This window comes from Desmodus rotundus, chromosome 2 (assembly GCF_022682495.2).
Source record: "Desmodus rotundus isolate HL8 chromosome 2, HLdesRot8A.1, whole genome shotgun sequence".
NCBI lineage: Eukaryota > Metazoa > Chordata > Mammalia > Chiroptera > Phyllostomidae > Desmodus > Desmodus rotundus.
Window position 1 is genome coordinate 118,276,725 of NC_071388.1, and position 15,004 is coordinate 118,291,728.

The window sequence follows — 15,004 nt, forward strand, 5'->3', positions numbered from 1 at the left end:
AGAGATGCTCCATTTGAATGATTGAAGGAATGGTCATGACTAACTGTGACTATAGGTGGTCTTCACTTTCTATATCTCATTTCAATCCCCAGTATCCCATCCTCCCCCTGGCTGTAAGTGGAGACTCCACTGTCCCTGTGTGCAGAGGCATGTGAGAACTCAGTGAAAGATTGTGTGCATTGATTGGGTACATCAAGAAGGTATGGAAGGTACAGACTAATGATTTCAGCCATGGCCATTTACATTGCCAAGTAGCACTTTGAGTTTTATTAATGACTCCAGTTCCGGGGAACCCCTCAGAGAGTGCTGGCCTTCTTCAAGTGGGTCCTGCAGGAATCTTGGGGGCAGAACAACATAAGGGCTACAGCAGGTCAGCTGCATTCCACACCGGCATCCTCATTGTGGTTACAATTGTGAGAGCCCCATTTGTTCTTGTTGCAGGTCCACAGGCTCGTCTCTGTCCCTTGACATGCAACATCATCCAGCCAAATCGAACCAGTGCCTAGACACAGAGAGATCAAGGAGGGAAAGGAGTTTGGGATTAGGCTCAAAGCTGAGTCACTCATTGATGGTTGAGGGCACCCATTCGTGGTAGACTGCCAATTTCTCTGACATCATTTCAGGCCCAAGGTGCTGATGGCTGGACTAATCACTTTTAATGGTTCTGCCTCTGTTCTGCTTTCTGCCCTTTGACAAAAGTCTCACCCAAGTATTTAATACTAATACATGCACTATTTGAAATCTCCTTCTGGGAGTCTCCCAGCATTCATCTCTTCCCACTAGGTCACTAGAGCATATCCATGTTCCTCCCAAGCATTCACCTTCTTCAACCCTCCTTTCTTCTGATATAATTGATTTCAGATCAAGAACTCAGAGGAAAACAATTGGATTGTTTTATCACAGTAATTGATAACCACAGTGTGACAATCTGTTTGAGAGGAATGTGTATTTTAAAGTTGTTTTACAATCGACCTGGACTCAGATTAAAGAATAATTATGCACTTTGGGGTGGAGTAAGGGCAGAGAGCATTTGGGGGTGAGAGCAAGAGGAATGGGCCTAGTGTCCCTGCCAGATCAGCCCTTACAGCTGAAGAAATGGTCTCAGCCTGAGGATTTAACTCCTTTATTGAAAGCTTGAACCTTTTGCTGAAAGACACAGGCTGAATCACTAGCAACCCAAACTGATTTTAGGAAGCCCCTGCTCTGATTTGCTTTCTCTTACTTCACACCTTCTCCTTAAAGGTGATCACAGAGTGGGCAATCCTGACCCACTAGTTTCCTCTAGTTTCCAGACAGTTGGAATGAATGCCTGTGTTTGCTGGCATTGCACCTTTTCTCCATTCTTCAAGCACCAGCACCTCAGCTACTCTTTGGAGAGTCATGCCTCTCAAACACCATCAGCCATACTGCATTCTGGCTCAAGGGATGGACACATATGGACCCAAGCCAAGCCAGTCAGAGCTCCAACCAAGCCTTGCTGTCAGTCTTGGAGAAGAAAGGTCATATTTCTTCAAGGGCTGCCAAGCTGGAAGGATGTAAGCCTAGGGCCCTGAGCTGTAGAACTTCTCAGTTGCTTGAACCAATCTTTTTATTCTAACTTAAACCACACTGAGTAACTTGCCACCAAAGGGAGAGAAAGCCCATGTCAGCTCCTTAAGGAAAGAGGCTGCTGGTTAAGGACTCACTTACCAGCTCCCACGTTGTAAATGGCCTTTCCCCCTGAGTAACCCAGCATGTGGCAAAAGACAGTGGCATCTGAATTGTCCCAGCCATCATCACAAATTGTCCCCCAGGAATTGCCATAGTAAACTTCAGCCCGTCCTCGGTTCGCAGAGCCGACAATCCTGACAGGTATCAGGGATTCACCTGGGTGAAAAAACACACATAAGAGAGGTGAGGAAGGCAGCCTAGAGCTTTGTGTGAATGTAGACTCTGCCTTTTCATTTGGGAGAGTTCTATAGTTAGGGGAAAGAAACCCTCTGCTTGGCCAGGAATATCCCACATATGGCACCAACATGACCTGGCAAGCAGCCTTTGTACCCCTGGGCCTGCAGGCATGATGCCATAGAACCACGGGCCTCTGTGGTTGGTCTTGTAAGTCCAACTGACCATGTTTTGCCTTGTGTTGTGGGGAGAAAAAAAGGAAGGAAGGAAAAAGGAGAGGGAGAGAAAAAGGAAAGGAGGAAGGGATGAAAGAAGAGAGAAATGGAAGGGAGAAGAAAGGGAGGTGGAAGAAGGAAGGAAGGAAGGAAGGGAGGGAGGGAGGGAGAGAGGGAGGGAAGGAGGGAGACTGTTGCACTGTGGTTATTGTTATAAGCAGGCTTATTCAAAAAAAGAACCCCTTAACCTTTCTAAAAAATGAGAAATTTTTCTGAGAACCAGGACCTCTACCCCTACCACACATACAATTTTCAAGTATAGAATTGACTATAAAGCACAAATTAAAGAGAATAAAAACAGCAATTACCTTTTTGACCTTTTTCTCCCTTTGCTCCTTGAGACCCAGGAGATCCTGTCACAAGGAGAAAGACCACATGAATTGAAGGGAACCAGGCCAGACCCCCTTGCCTTCCTCTGCCATCCATGGGCAGGAGGTTGGAGGGTGCCGAGGAGGTCAGATTCTCTTTCCAGCTTTGCCAGTGACCCGGCATCCTGGAGACAGGGCATTCCATGGGCACCATGAGTTAAGCACAAAGAAATGGACCTCATCCACAGCAGGAAGGATCTAAACTAGATTAGCAAGGGACATTGAAAAGGTAAGAGACATGGAGTGGGAAGCATCTCCTTCATGGAAAGATCTGGTCAGTTGTGGAAACTGCCCAGAGTGGCTGGGGGCGTGGCTGGGCGTAGTGTGAGTGCAAGTTCACATGTCTGCCTCTCTGAATGCTGGATTGTGCCTTATCCACTTTTGTAGGCTCAGTGCTGAGGACAATCCCAGCTCAGGACTTGTCCACTAACCCAAGAGACCTTAACCCTTCTGGTCCTGAAAACACCCAAGCCCGTTACATCAGGGCTTCTTCAAAACCACAAAGGAGAAAAAGAGGCCTTACCTTTCATTCCTGGGTCCCCCTTCTGGCCACTTGGTCCAGATGCACCCTTGGGGCCTACCAGTCCTGAGCTTCCCTTGTCTCCCTTCATGCCTGCAGGGCCTGGGGAGGAGAGAGACCACTCTGTTAGGAGCTCTGCTCTGCAAGGGAGACCAAGAGCCTCGGTGTTTAATGAATGAGTTGTCCTTAACTAGCAGGTGTCCCTTGTGAATTGGATTGTTTGGATGTTTGGCTGGTAACTTTGGTACAACTGAGGGGGGCTTGGTGCTGCTCAGATCTCCTGACTCCAGTGTAAACACTGGTTGAAAACTTGCTGACAGGATTCCAGAGGTTGTTGGTCTTCATTGGAATACAAAATTGGGTGGAAGTTCTAGCCATTCTGGAAGAATTTGCTAGAATGTTTCTAGGCCTCAATTTCTCCTTTAGTAAGTTAAAATAGGAATGGAGTACACAGTTTATGAGGAAGAAAGACTGCTCAACAGCTTGTCTGAGAAGTGTTGTTGCCTTGGCACTCTTTAGGCTCAAACTACTGAGAAAACTGGAGAAGCTGTATGGAAAGTGCCAGAAGCACAGTAACCAACTACAAACAGGGGCTTAGTGAACAAGGATGATGATAATAGTCTACTCAGAAGAAGGAGGAGGGTAGGTGCTTGAGACACCATGGTGGCTGCACAACCTGAAGCCACTACTTGACCACCGGCTCTCCTGACACTTCACTATGCTCCACACCAGCCCTTTCCCTACACCCCTCCGTTCAATGAGTTCCTATAATTCCTCAGGTTTTCCAGGAAGAAAATCTTAGGCTTGAGTGACAGAATCCTGGAATCTTAGCCTCAAATCGTCTTGGGCCCTGGCCACTTTGGGGGAAGGTCACAGTGGTGTGTTCAAAGTCAAGCGACCCGCCCTCCAAGCCTGAGCCTTTGCAGTCATCATTCTGAGGAAATTAAAACAAAGTTGGCCCTTTACCTGGAACTCCTGATTCTCCTTTTGTTCCTTTTTGTCCTTGAAGTCCTAAGATCAAAATACAAAAAAGGGGAGAAGATAATAAAACTTGGATATTAGATACTTTTAATCTCAGAAAACCTCTACCTTTTGTCTGATTAATGCAGATGGAAAGAGACATTGGTTCTTCATGATTGTTTAAAGCCTCTTCAGCAGAGTGTAAAAACAGACAGACTGCTTCTGTCTCCTTTTGGGGACGTGTGTGTTGGGTGAAAATGGAACTGTATTGGATGGAAGTCTGAGTTAGACAGACAGACCCCAAACTTCCTGGCTGGCCTTCCTTGCCAGTGATATTCTGACTTGGTGTCGAAATCCAATTCCATCCCTTCCTATTGTATTTTATTGGAAAAGAATTGATATTTTGAGAATAAAGTTATCTTCATTTCCAAAAGACTGTGAAGTATACTTAGTGGCCACCAGGGGCTTTGGGGGCCCTCACCCATAGTAGATGTTCAATAGTTTGGTTGGTTTATTTCATTGTGATTCCCCAGTGTGGCTAAAGTTTCATGCAGCTAAAGGGTCTCATGTCCAGGAAATGGAAAATTAATCACTGCAATTATTGGTGATGATACTATTTGTAGTATCTTTTCTCCCTTCCTTCATCCCTTCCTCTTTTCCTTTCTTTCTTCCTTCTTCCCTTCCATTCATCCTTCATTTACTAACTTCCATGGAATGTCCACTGTTCCCAGCACCAGATTGGGTCACTGTGGGATAATAATTTATTGGTGTAGCCACATCACAGTTTCTCGATTTTAAGGGCCAAAATTAGATTTACTTCAGAGAAACAGGACTCTTCATGACAGTTACACAAGTTTGGGAAAATGAAAGTTTGATATTGATATAAAGTAACAGTTACTAGAGGTTAATAGTAGGAATGCAGACAATAGCAGTGTTTATCACCATGCCCTTGACTGGTGTCCCTTCCATAGTGCAAGTCTAGCCTTAACCAAAGGCCTGCCCTTTGATGTTCAACAGAAACCACAGTTACCCTCATTGCCAATTGTTTGGGGGAAGTTCCTACCCGAGGACGTACCTGCCTCCTGGTTCCTGACCTTCCTGAGCACCTACTGTGTGCTGGTCAGTGGAGAGCAAGCTAGAGGCCTGGTAGGATTATTTGCGACAAATTCTTGGAATAATGAGCCAAGGAAGTTGTGGCTCCCAGCAGCGTTCCAACGTCTTGCCTAAGGCGGGACACTGCTGGGGAGGAGGGTCAGAGGGCCAAGGAGCCATGAGCTGCCACTGTATGCCTCAGTGCCAAGAGACGCAGGATGCACTGGAAGGATCTGAGAGGGCAACAGCTCTAGCACCTCATTTGAGGGATGGAGACCAGACTCAGGCTCAGAGATTCTTGTAGGAGCTGGAGGTACCTTAGAGACCTGACACTGGCAGGCAGGCCCAGTTCACCCAGTCCATTTCTTTGTGCTCTGGTGTCTTTGTCTAAAATGTTTCACCTCTTTGGTCCCCTGGAGAACTCCAATCAAGCCTGTAAAACCTGCTAAAATGTCCAATGTCATCGACTATGAAGTCTTCTCTGGGCTCGCCCACTCATGGCACACTTCCTCCCAAGGCAGCAAAGTGGCTAAAGTCAGATGCCCTGGGCTTGTGTCCACCTCTGTGACCTTGAGCATGGTGTCTCCCTCCCTGAGACTCCCTTTCCTCCTCTGGGGCTGAAGCCCCACATGAGCTCCTCATTTGCTTCCCAGAGAGCCCCTGTTTGCTGTTGACCTGAGGTCACCCAGGAGAGGTGGCAGATGTTTTCTCTTTGCTTACTTGCATCTGAATTGTGTATGTCAAGATAAAGAAGGTGAAGACATTCAGAAACATGTCCTTGGTTATTATTAAATTTTAAAATGCTCCATGTCTAGACTCTTGGCCCTCTCTGTCTGCATCCTAGAGAGCACGATTTTGCAGAAATCTCTACCTGAAGATCCTGTCCATAGAAGCCAGATTCAGGGACTTCAGGAATTGTGACCCCCCTTTATTGTTCCCCTCACCCCCCAAAGAAGTGCCTTCTCCAGCTGTCTCCAAAGCACCGATCAACAAACATCCTGTACAGAGAGGAACCATAGGAAAACCCTTATTCATTAGGCCGATGATCCCTTTGGCCTAATCCTCCCTACTTTGTTTCTGATACCTTTCCCCTCAGCCTTTCACCTCCCGGGGACTCAGCTTCTGCTGCTGCTTGCACTGTGCCAGGTACTGTGCTAAGGACTTTACCTACACTTCCTTGCTTCATCTTTCAGCTGCCATGCAAGGCAGGGCCATTTCCCTCTTTACAGAAGAGGAAAAAGATGTGATGGGATTATCTAAGGGGAAGTTGTGGCTGGATCCCAGGTTAGGCCTCCCTTTATGCCCTGTAGCTGCCAGCTCACTGCTTCCCTGGAGTTTCAGTACGGCTGTTCACCTGGTTCTGAAGATGTTCCCAGCTGGCTGTGGGACATTTCTTTCTCCTAAACAAGTAGTCAAACTGGAGTGTGCCTCAGAATCACCTGTACAGGGTTTGTTAAAAAAACAACAACAACACTAAGCCCCAACCAGAGTAGCCAATTCAGTGAATGGATCTGGGACAGACCTGAGACTCTGCATGTCTAATAGTTTTCCAGGTGATGCTGATACTAGTGGTCCAGCTCCTGTGGGCAGTCTTCCCAGTCTCTGAGGAAGTCTCAGACCCTCCCGTGTCTGAGTGCTCCCAGAACCTCTGGTCCTTGGTAAAATGCTCTCTGGTATGTGTGTGTGCATAATGGATGGTGGTTTTGTCTTCGAAATTCCCCACTTCAAGTGGAGGAAATTGAAATTGAGTTTTGTTTGATTTCTCTCTAAGCCTCACTGGACTCCAGAGGATGTTCTCTGAGTGCCTGTGCATTGCATTTGATCAAAGGACTAGTAATTACTTCACTATAAATCAAAGCAGCATCCTGATTGGACCAGGGAGAGAGAAAATGGTTGAAAAATAAGATCTAGAAGTGTATATAAAACTACACTGGAAAGCCAATGAACATTGGGTTTTCCTCTTAACCACAAGCAAACTGGGTTTACTTGGGTATCACAAATTTATAAGCTGAGAGAGCCCAACATATTTATTTGCAAGGTTTTTACTCAGGGAAGATATTTCTTTCTCCAAAATAGTTTCATTAGAAAGCAAATGCCTTCCTATTGCTTAGTTTTCTGCCTAAAATCTTAGAATGTTCCTGCTCCATAAGAAAATTGCCTATTTCAAACCCAGAGTGCTGCTGAGCTGGCAGGATCCACATGCTATTCTAGACTATTCCTTACACCTCATAGAGGAGGAAACTGAGGCCCAGGGAGGTCGAGTACTGACCCACTGTTACTGAACTAGTCAGTGGCAAGCCCACACTGAGGCACAGGTCTCCTGAATGCAGAAATTTCCAGTATGGAAATTAGGAAACTTCCTTAAATATCATTTTGATATACAGGCTGAGTGCAGCCTGGCAAATTTAGGATTAATTTAATAACTGACAAATTGAGCTGTTTGTCAAAAAGTAAGAGGGTGTTTAGTAGGCCCCAAAATGGGAGGCATGTAGACTTCTGAAAATACCTCTAAGAGACTCAGAGAAAAACAAGGAAAAAATTCATAAGTGAAAATTTAGTAATATGACTTGATAGAATTTAACACATTCTTGGACTCAGTAGTTAGATATGGGGAATGGAATTAACTGAGAAATTAAATTCACAATGTAGGGCTTGATTGCTACTATGAATTATTTTTTGTTACTTATCTTTAAAGTAAAGCATTACAGATGAAAAAATAGATTTCAAGTTATTTTGCACTTTGGGTTTGCCTCAAGAGGAAAATAAAAAGACACAGAAAATTTAAGTTCTTGCTATATTTTAGACTTGAAGGCTGCTGAGATGCAGAATTTCTGATTATATCAGTGTTGTGGAGCTTAAACATTTTGGTTGCTGCTAACATCATTCCATGAGGTAGAGATAGGAAGAGAAATGCCATTATTACAAGTTGAACTGAGTCCTTCCTCATTTCCAAATGAACGTTACAAAATTTTGAGCTAAAATTCATTTTGCTGTGGGATATTTTTTTGCAAATTTTTTTTTAGTGATTTTACAATTGTTTAAAAGATCAAAGGTGAGAAAAACTAAGTTTGGGGGGTTTGATAAAACCCTGTTTTATGAATGGTAAAGGAAATTACCATTAGAGAAAGTTCTGCTGGGTGATAATAGTTAATAAGCTAAGCAGTTTATCTTTCCAACAGAATGGAAGAACTTTCCTCTTAACCACTTCTCATCTGAGATGCCACCTTCTTCTCAAGAGGTGTGAACAACAGGAAACATTTCACTGGAATGGGTTGGAGTGTGGTTAATGACTGTGAAAGCAGAGATAGTTGGTGACTAAGCTAGGATTTACCCTTCTACTGTGGGATGAGAGGTACAGGTGATTCTGATTTATCTTGAGTTCTATACTCTATATTATTCTATACAACTAAGTCTGAAAAAGTACAAACATGGAATCAGACTTTGAAATTAACTCCTGGATTCCGTGTGTATTGACTGTAAGATCCCAAGGAAAGCATTTACCCTCTGGGAGCTTTTGCTTCCTTGATTATAAGGTAGGAGGGATGATGAAACTCAGGTGTGTGGGTAGATGAACTAAGATCATGGGAATAGCATCCCAAGCACAGTGTCTGGCCCAGAGACATTGTTGATAATAAACAGACCTCTTTGTTTTTATTATTAATGCACAATATTGAAAGCTAGCTGTTACCCAGGTCAAGCCAAGGCACTGTAATTTCTCTGTTTTTATCCAATGCAGTTAGCCACTTGAAAGATTAATGATTTTATTTACAAAATGGAAAAAAAACACATCCATTTGAAAAACTGACCTCATATAATCAAAACTGGGCAAACAGCAAAGGACCTCTGGTTTGGGGAATACCAGGGTCCTGACACTGAAAGAGATGCATTATCTCCACCATGAGATTTCTCCACCACTCACCCCCCAGCTTTTCTTCTCCCGCTCCAAAAATCTAGCCTCTCCCAAAGTTCATTAATCTTTTCCTTCAGGATGCTTTATAGACCTGGCTATCACGGGCCAGACTGCGGTCCTCTCTATGGGAATTCCTTTCTGAGATGTCCATGTGGACCATCAGCTACTTGTTCAAGACAAGCATTTGGATTTGTGTGGGAAACTTATGCAAGTTTACATAAGTTATAATCATCGCATGTTTCAAAATGAAAATGTAATTCACCATGTTTACTTGGGTATTGGGAATTAGGGAATTACCCTTAGAATTTGCCTGTTGGTATTTACCACTGGGTCTTACTGACGGAGATCCATGTAAAGGTGTTCAGCAAACAGACAAGGACCCAATGATGGAGTGAAAATAATCCCCAGACTGCATGCTAAAACAGGGGTGGGGTAAATCAGGAAGAACCATAACAGAGCCTGAGAGTTTCTGGTTTTCTCCTAAGAGTGGAAGAAGCTGCTGCAGCTTCCATAAATCCTTTTGGACTGGAATAGAGGGAGAAGTGTCACTCATCAGCATGTCCTGATTGGGGAAGGGGACACTTCAGGTTGCTTGGGGAGGAAAACGGCATGACAAAGTGTAGTGGATAAAGCCCAAGCTTTGTATGGGCCAAGCCTGGATTTGAACCCTGACCCAGATTTAAACCCTGGCCTATACCTCTTACTGTGAAATAGAACTCCCAAGACTACTCAGCGCACTATTTGTCATAGAGATGCTCACTGTCAGAAGCTGCTCTCATGAAAACCCTGCAAGGATTCAGAGTGCAGGGCAAGATACTCTGCTCTCAGACAGCAGGAAACAAAGACTAGGGCTTGGGGAGTGGGCACAGCAAGGCTTTGGGTAAAATAATGTTTTACTGCAAATATTCTTGCTTAGTCTAGCAGTGGGGGGCGGGAGGTGGAGGAGAAGGTATACTCTTTGTTTATAACTGAGGGAGGAAAGTCATCATATCTATGAAGCCAAGCAGAAAACTTAGGGGTAAGACACCCTCAGGTCCCAAAGTCAGACACCCTAAGATGTCCAGAAAAGAGGGCAGTATAAGATCAGAAGAGGGAGCCGACAAGTCAGGGCCACCTCACCACCATACCCAGATGGAGTCTTTCTGAAAGACCTTGCTGGTAGCCTTCAGGTGGCATTAGGTAGCAGAGCCCCTGCTTCTCCTGACACACTATCTGTGAAAAAGAAATCAGCTCCAAGGCTGGATGGATGGGAAGAACAGTGGGTGCAGGAGCTGCCCTGACTCCTGCCATGGCTCCTGACAACCTTCCGTAAAACCTCAGATGTCCAAAGCTGGCCAGGAGGTGGCCTCACCTGCCCCTCTGAGCAGAGCTCCTGAGTCCCCCCTTTACCAACTCTGTAGGTGCCAGGAACAGCACCCTACAGAGCCCTTTCTCACTCCTCCATGACTTTGCCTGCTCTGTTCCTTCTCTCTAGACTTCCCTTCCCCTCCTGCACATGTCCAAGCTCCACTCATCCTCCAAGACTCAGCTCAAGCTCTTACACCACCCCTGCATTGGTCTACCTTTCGACACCCCCACCAGACTCCAGTCCCTGCCCACCTGAAGCATTTAACAGGGTTAAGTCCCATTTGTTTAATTAATTAATCAGTCAACCACTTGATCAATTAAAACTGAGAGGTCTTGCCTCTGGTGCCAGTTCATAGCAGGGCTCTGGGGTGAGGGCATCCAGGTTTGCTAAAATCAGCATGACCTTTGCTCTGGCAGAGGAGGGGACTGCCGCAGACTGCCCACAGACACCCTAGGCAGAGATTCAGCCCTTTCTCATAGCCTAATACTGCCACCACACCTGCACCTGGCTTTCTAAATTCTGGGCAACAGTTCCCCACGCGAATGCCAACAATAAGTGTGCCTGACATGGTGTGGCGAAAGTCTGTTTATCTCATGTCCCAATCTGTATGGCTGAAGAATGGAACCAGGTCTTACATATCATGGGGACCTAGCACCCAACATGGTGGCCCAGACTTTCTAGAACATTGCAGGTACCCACACTTGCATAGTGACTTAGATAAAATTGGCATAGTGGTTTATAAAGTAGACTGCATTGGTATTTTGGTTTTGGTATCTAGGCCAAGTTGGCACAATGGTGTATAACACAGACAAAATTGACATGACAATTTATAACCTAGGCTAAGTTGGTGCAATGGTTTAGAAGCTAGTCTCTGTGAGTTCATTTGCTGTGGGTCACTCCTCCCAGCTTGAGTACCATGAAAGAATGTACACGAAGGGGTTTCCTGATACTCCCTGCCTGAATCCCAAGTCAGCAGAAAAGAGTGAAAACTATGCCCACAGTTGGAAGACAGAGCAAGCAGACAGTGTAGCTGAGGTGCCCTGCTCTCCTCTTTGATTTTGGAGGTTTGGTCATGACATTCAAGGCCTTTAGGAAACCCTGTGCAGAGGAAGAATAGCCCTAGGACCTTCAGGGGGGCAGAGCACACGATACCCTCTGCCACCTTCTAGTGGGCCCACAGGGAGCTGGTCCTTCTTCCTGTTCATCTCTGATACCCAACAAACCCACCCACACACTCAACCTACACCCTCAGTTACCTGTGTCTCCCTTGCTTCCTTTCACACCTTCAGCTCCTGGACTCCCAGGTCTCCCTGGTGGTCCTGTATAAGAGATGCCACAGTGGGCATAGAGTTGGGTAGATGGATCTTCAGACACCACTCCCCAAGACCACCACAGGATGAAGGACCTCCTCACCTGTTAGCCCAGGGGCGCCAGCACTGCCAGGTTCACCCTTGGCACCTGGGGATCCTGCCACACCCTCAGGGCCCCGAAGACCCTGTGCTCCAGGCGGTCCTGAAAGTTAATGACTGCAAGGCTGGGATGGTTGGCAGAGGGCCTGCCTGCCAACCCCTCAACACACATGTTCTCAGCAGTGAGACTAGTATGTCCTAACCCCTCATATGTTCCCTGGGCAGGTTTAGAAGTAGCCCTAACAGAGGTGAGGAGGGAGGAGGAAGAATGCAGTCTCAGCAATTTATTACTTTTTTCCATTTGCTGCTGCAGTTTGGGCCTTGTGAACTTACTAGGAGCCCTGGGTTGCAAATGTCCAGCTCCAACCCTGGGTGGCAGACTGGGGTGAAGCTCTAAAGAGGAATATCAGTTAAGCATGCTGCTTTGTTTCTCTTAGGAGGGGCCAGGTTTTAGAAACCCCAGATGCTCTAGATTAATACTGCAATGAAATAAAAGATAGCAGAGTCAGGTCTTGGGCTTGACTTTGTCCAGAAAGAATGGGAACTGGGTATAGATTCCTACAGTTCTTACCTTGATCTCCTTTGATTCCAGAAATGCCAGCCACACCTAAAATTAAGAAGGACTTTTAGGAATTATTTTCCCTCTAGCTCAGCCTTTCAGGAAAAAAAAAGGTGGTGGGGGCGGGAGGCGGGGGGAATAGCTATAAGCCAGTGGACCTGCCCATGCAGCCTCTTACCTGGAGGGCCTGGTTCCCCTGAGCCACCTTTACTCCCCTGGGCTCCGGGGGGTCCCATGATCCCCATGTCTCCTTTCACGCCCATATCCCCCTTGCTTCCTAAAAAACCAAGAAGTCATAGTCAGGCATGACACGAGGACAAACCTGGGCACCAGGTCCCACTCTGACACATCTCATCCCATTCAAAGAGATGATGGCTGCCCTCAAGAGTCATAGCACCTTGCCCCAGAGATAAGACATAAACTCATGAAAAATGGACAAGGTGACCTGGCCTGGCTAATTGACAGTGGAAGGTCTGGAAGCCAGGCTCTCAGGGCCAAGATCAGCACTTGGTCCACTTGGGAGGGACTGCAGCCGAGGCTCAACTTGCGCTGCCCAGCTTATTTGGGGAATTATTTTTTTAAGTCTCTCAAACTGAAATCTGCTATTCCAGAAGGCAGACACTAAATGCTGAGAATAGAAACTTTGAGTATTGATAGAGAGAAAGACGTTGTGGCAGTTCATTTTCCTGCCAGCTGTTCAGCCACAGGCTTTCCTTGTGACCAAGGGGTCACATTTACCCCTTGTCATCAGCATTCAAGGCTTGTCCCAGCCTGTCCACTCCTTGATCTTCCTTTTCTCCCTCCAATTTTCTGCCACTGATTGGCACATATCAACTGAGGGCAGCTCCTCAAAATCCACCAACCCCTTCCCAAAGTGTGCTTTTGGTTTGTGAGCGGGCTGCTTGGCCCCTGCCAGCTGTACCATGCAGGCCTGCTCATCAGTGACCTATGGATTGGCTGATATTCAGGGAGCTGCAAAGACCCACCCAGAGCAACTCCCTCGGGCCCTGGGGATGGCTTGTTGTCATAAAATTCCATTAATGTTGTGATATCAGAGCTGGAGAGGACTCAGAAGGCCACCAGCTTTTTCTCTAGTGAATCAGGAAAGGAGACAAAATGGACTGAAGAGGAGAAACTGTTATACAAACCTATATGGATATAAGCTTTGAGGGATGTTAGGGGCAAGGTTTGGAAATCAGATTCTTGAAGATGCTTTGGATATACAAAGAATGATTATTTCTTGGTGGAAGACAAAACTACTCTCAAGAACTTGTTTAGAGGTGAGATCTCTTACAACAGCCTAGGTGCAAACAGCAAAAAAGGCAGTTTGGGGTCATTGAGAATATTCACTGTGGCAGAAGGAACAAATGGCTCTTATTAGAGGGACTAGAAATTATTTCCCTGGAGGAATTTGTTGGTGTCCCACTGCTCTGGGCCAGCCAGGCCCATCATTCCTGGCTGTATGATCTGGGCCTGAGTCTGTATTTCTATGACTTCCATGTCTCCATCAAAGGGGACAACCTTGGAAGCAGAGCAGTATCAGTGAAAAGACCAGTCTGGCACCAACTGAGCAATCACAGCTGCGTCTGACTTCAGAACTTTTAAATCACAGCTAAAGATGGGGCATGTCTCCTGGAACTTCACCACTCTAGCATTACCCATCTGCTGGGACAAAGTGTGAAAGACTTCAGTAGCACCAGGGCAGGTCACACTTGGTTGAGCAAGCAGTGGGTAAGAGAGAGCTTGTGACCTTGGGAAAGGAGACTTAGGAAGAGGAGGGGGAGATCAGCATCCTGATTTCTGAGGAACTGAGTCTTGCATTTCCTCTCACCAGCCACAGTGCTCCCAGGCTGCGACTGGGTGTGAGCTCAATGCCCTCCTATGTGGCAATATGTGAGTGTGGATGGAAAACATCCATAGGAAAGCACTGGAGGGCAAAGGCCTGGCTGTCGTCCCTTTCCTTGGGGCTGGCAGAACCACCCTGAGAAAAGTTCGGTCCGCTCTTTCCTACTGCAAAGAGAACTCAGACTGCCACTTTGGAAACCACCCTTAGAGGTCAACTGTCCAACCACAAGAGGTCATCTGCCTAACACAAGGACCACCCACTTCCAGTCCCACCCAGGAGAATTCTGCACCTACTCTTCCCCTCCCCAGTAGCAGGCTGCTCCCTAAGACCATCATCTGACCACTTCATCATGGGGCAGTCCCAAGTCTTACCTTGTTCTTCCTCCCTCACCACGACACAATTGGTTCTCCTGAAACCTTCGCCTATTGGTGCTCATTCTTCTTCTGGGCACCACTATGACAAGTCTATTTTCTCTTCCACAAGTGCCTTTCTAATATTTGAGGATGGCTGACAGCTCCCTGCTAAGGGTTCTCTTCCTGAAGGCAAGTGTACATAGTTTCTTATGTGTAAATAATTTCCATTTGTAGTAATAGTATCACATTTCTTCTGTGTCTCATACTCCTGTTGTAATTAATCCTCATTAAAGGTTGCTATTACTATCCTCCTCTTTTAGGTGAGTAAATTGAGGCTCAGAGAGGTTTAGTTATTTGTCCAAGGTCACACGGCTAGTGAGCCATATTAGAACCCAGATCCTCCTGATCTTGGAACTGAAGTCCTTCCCTTCCTACTTTATAGGATCACTAATACTACTATTAATAATGATGGTCATTTAG

The 15,004-nt window shown here is 46.1% G+C and overlaps 1 protein-coding gene across 1 annotated transcript in view; it reads right to left on the reverse strand.

Moving 5' to 3' along the window:
• Positions 1-238: 238 nt before the first annotated feature.
• Positions 239-15,004, reverse strand: part of MARCO (macrophage receptor with collagenous structure) — a 35,965-nt gene continuing 21,199 nt past the window's right edge. The window contains exons 8-16 of the mRNA XM_045203113.2: positions 12,504-12,602; positions 12,338-12,373; positions 11,771-11,869; positions 11,614-11,676; positions 4,014-4,058; positions 3,051-3,149; positions 2,468-2,512; positions 1,690-1,866; positions 239-502 (exon numbers count right to left, since the gene is read on the reverse strand). Of these exons, the coding sequence (XP_045059048.2) occupies positions 372-502; positions 1,690-1,866; positions 2,468-2,512; positions 3,051-3,149; positions 4,014-4,058; positions 11,614-11,676; positions 11,771-11,869; positions 12,338-12,373; positions 12,504-12,602 (794 nt within the window). The 3' untranslated portion in view covers positions 239-371. The remainder of the gene's footprint in view (positions 503-1,689; positions 1,867-2,467; positions 2,513-3,050; positions 3,150-4,013; positions 4,059-11,613; positions 11,677-11,770; positions 11,870-12,337; positions 12,374-12,503; positions 12,603-15,004) is intronic.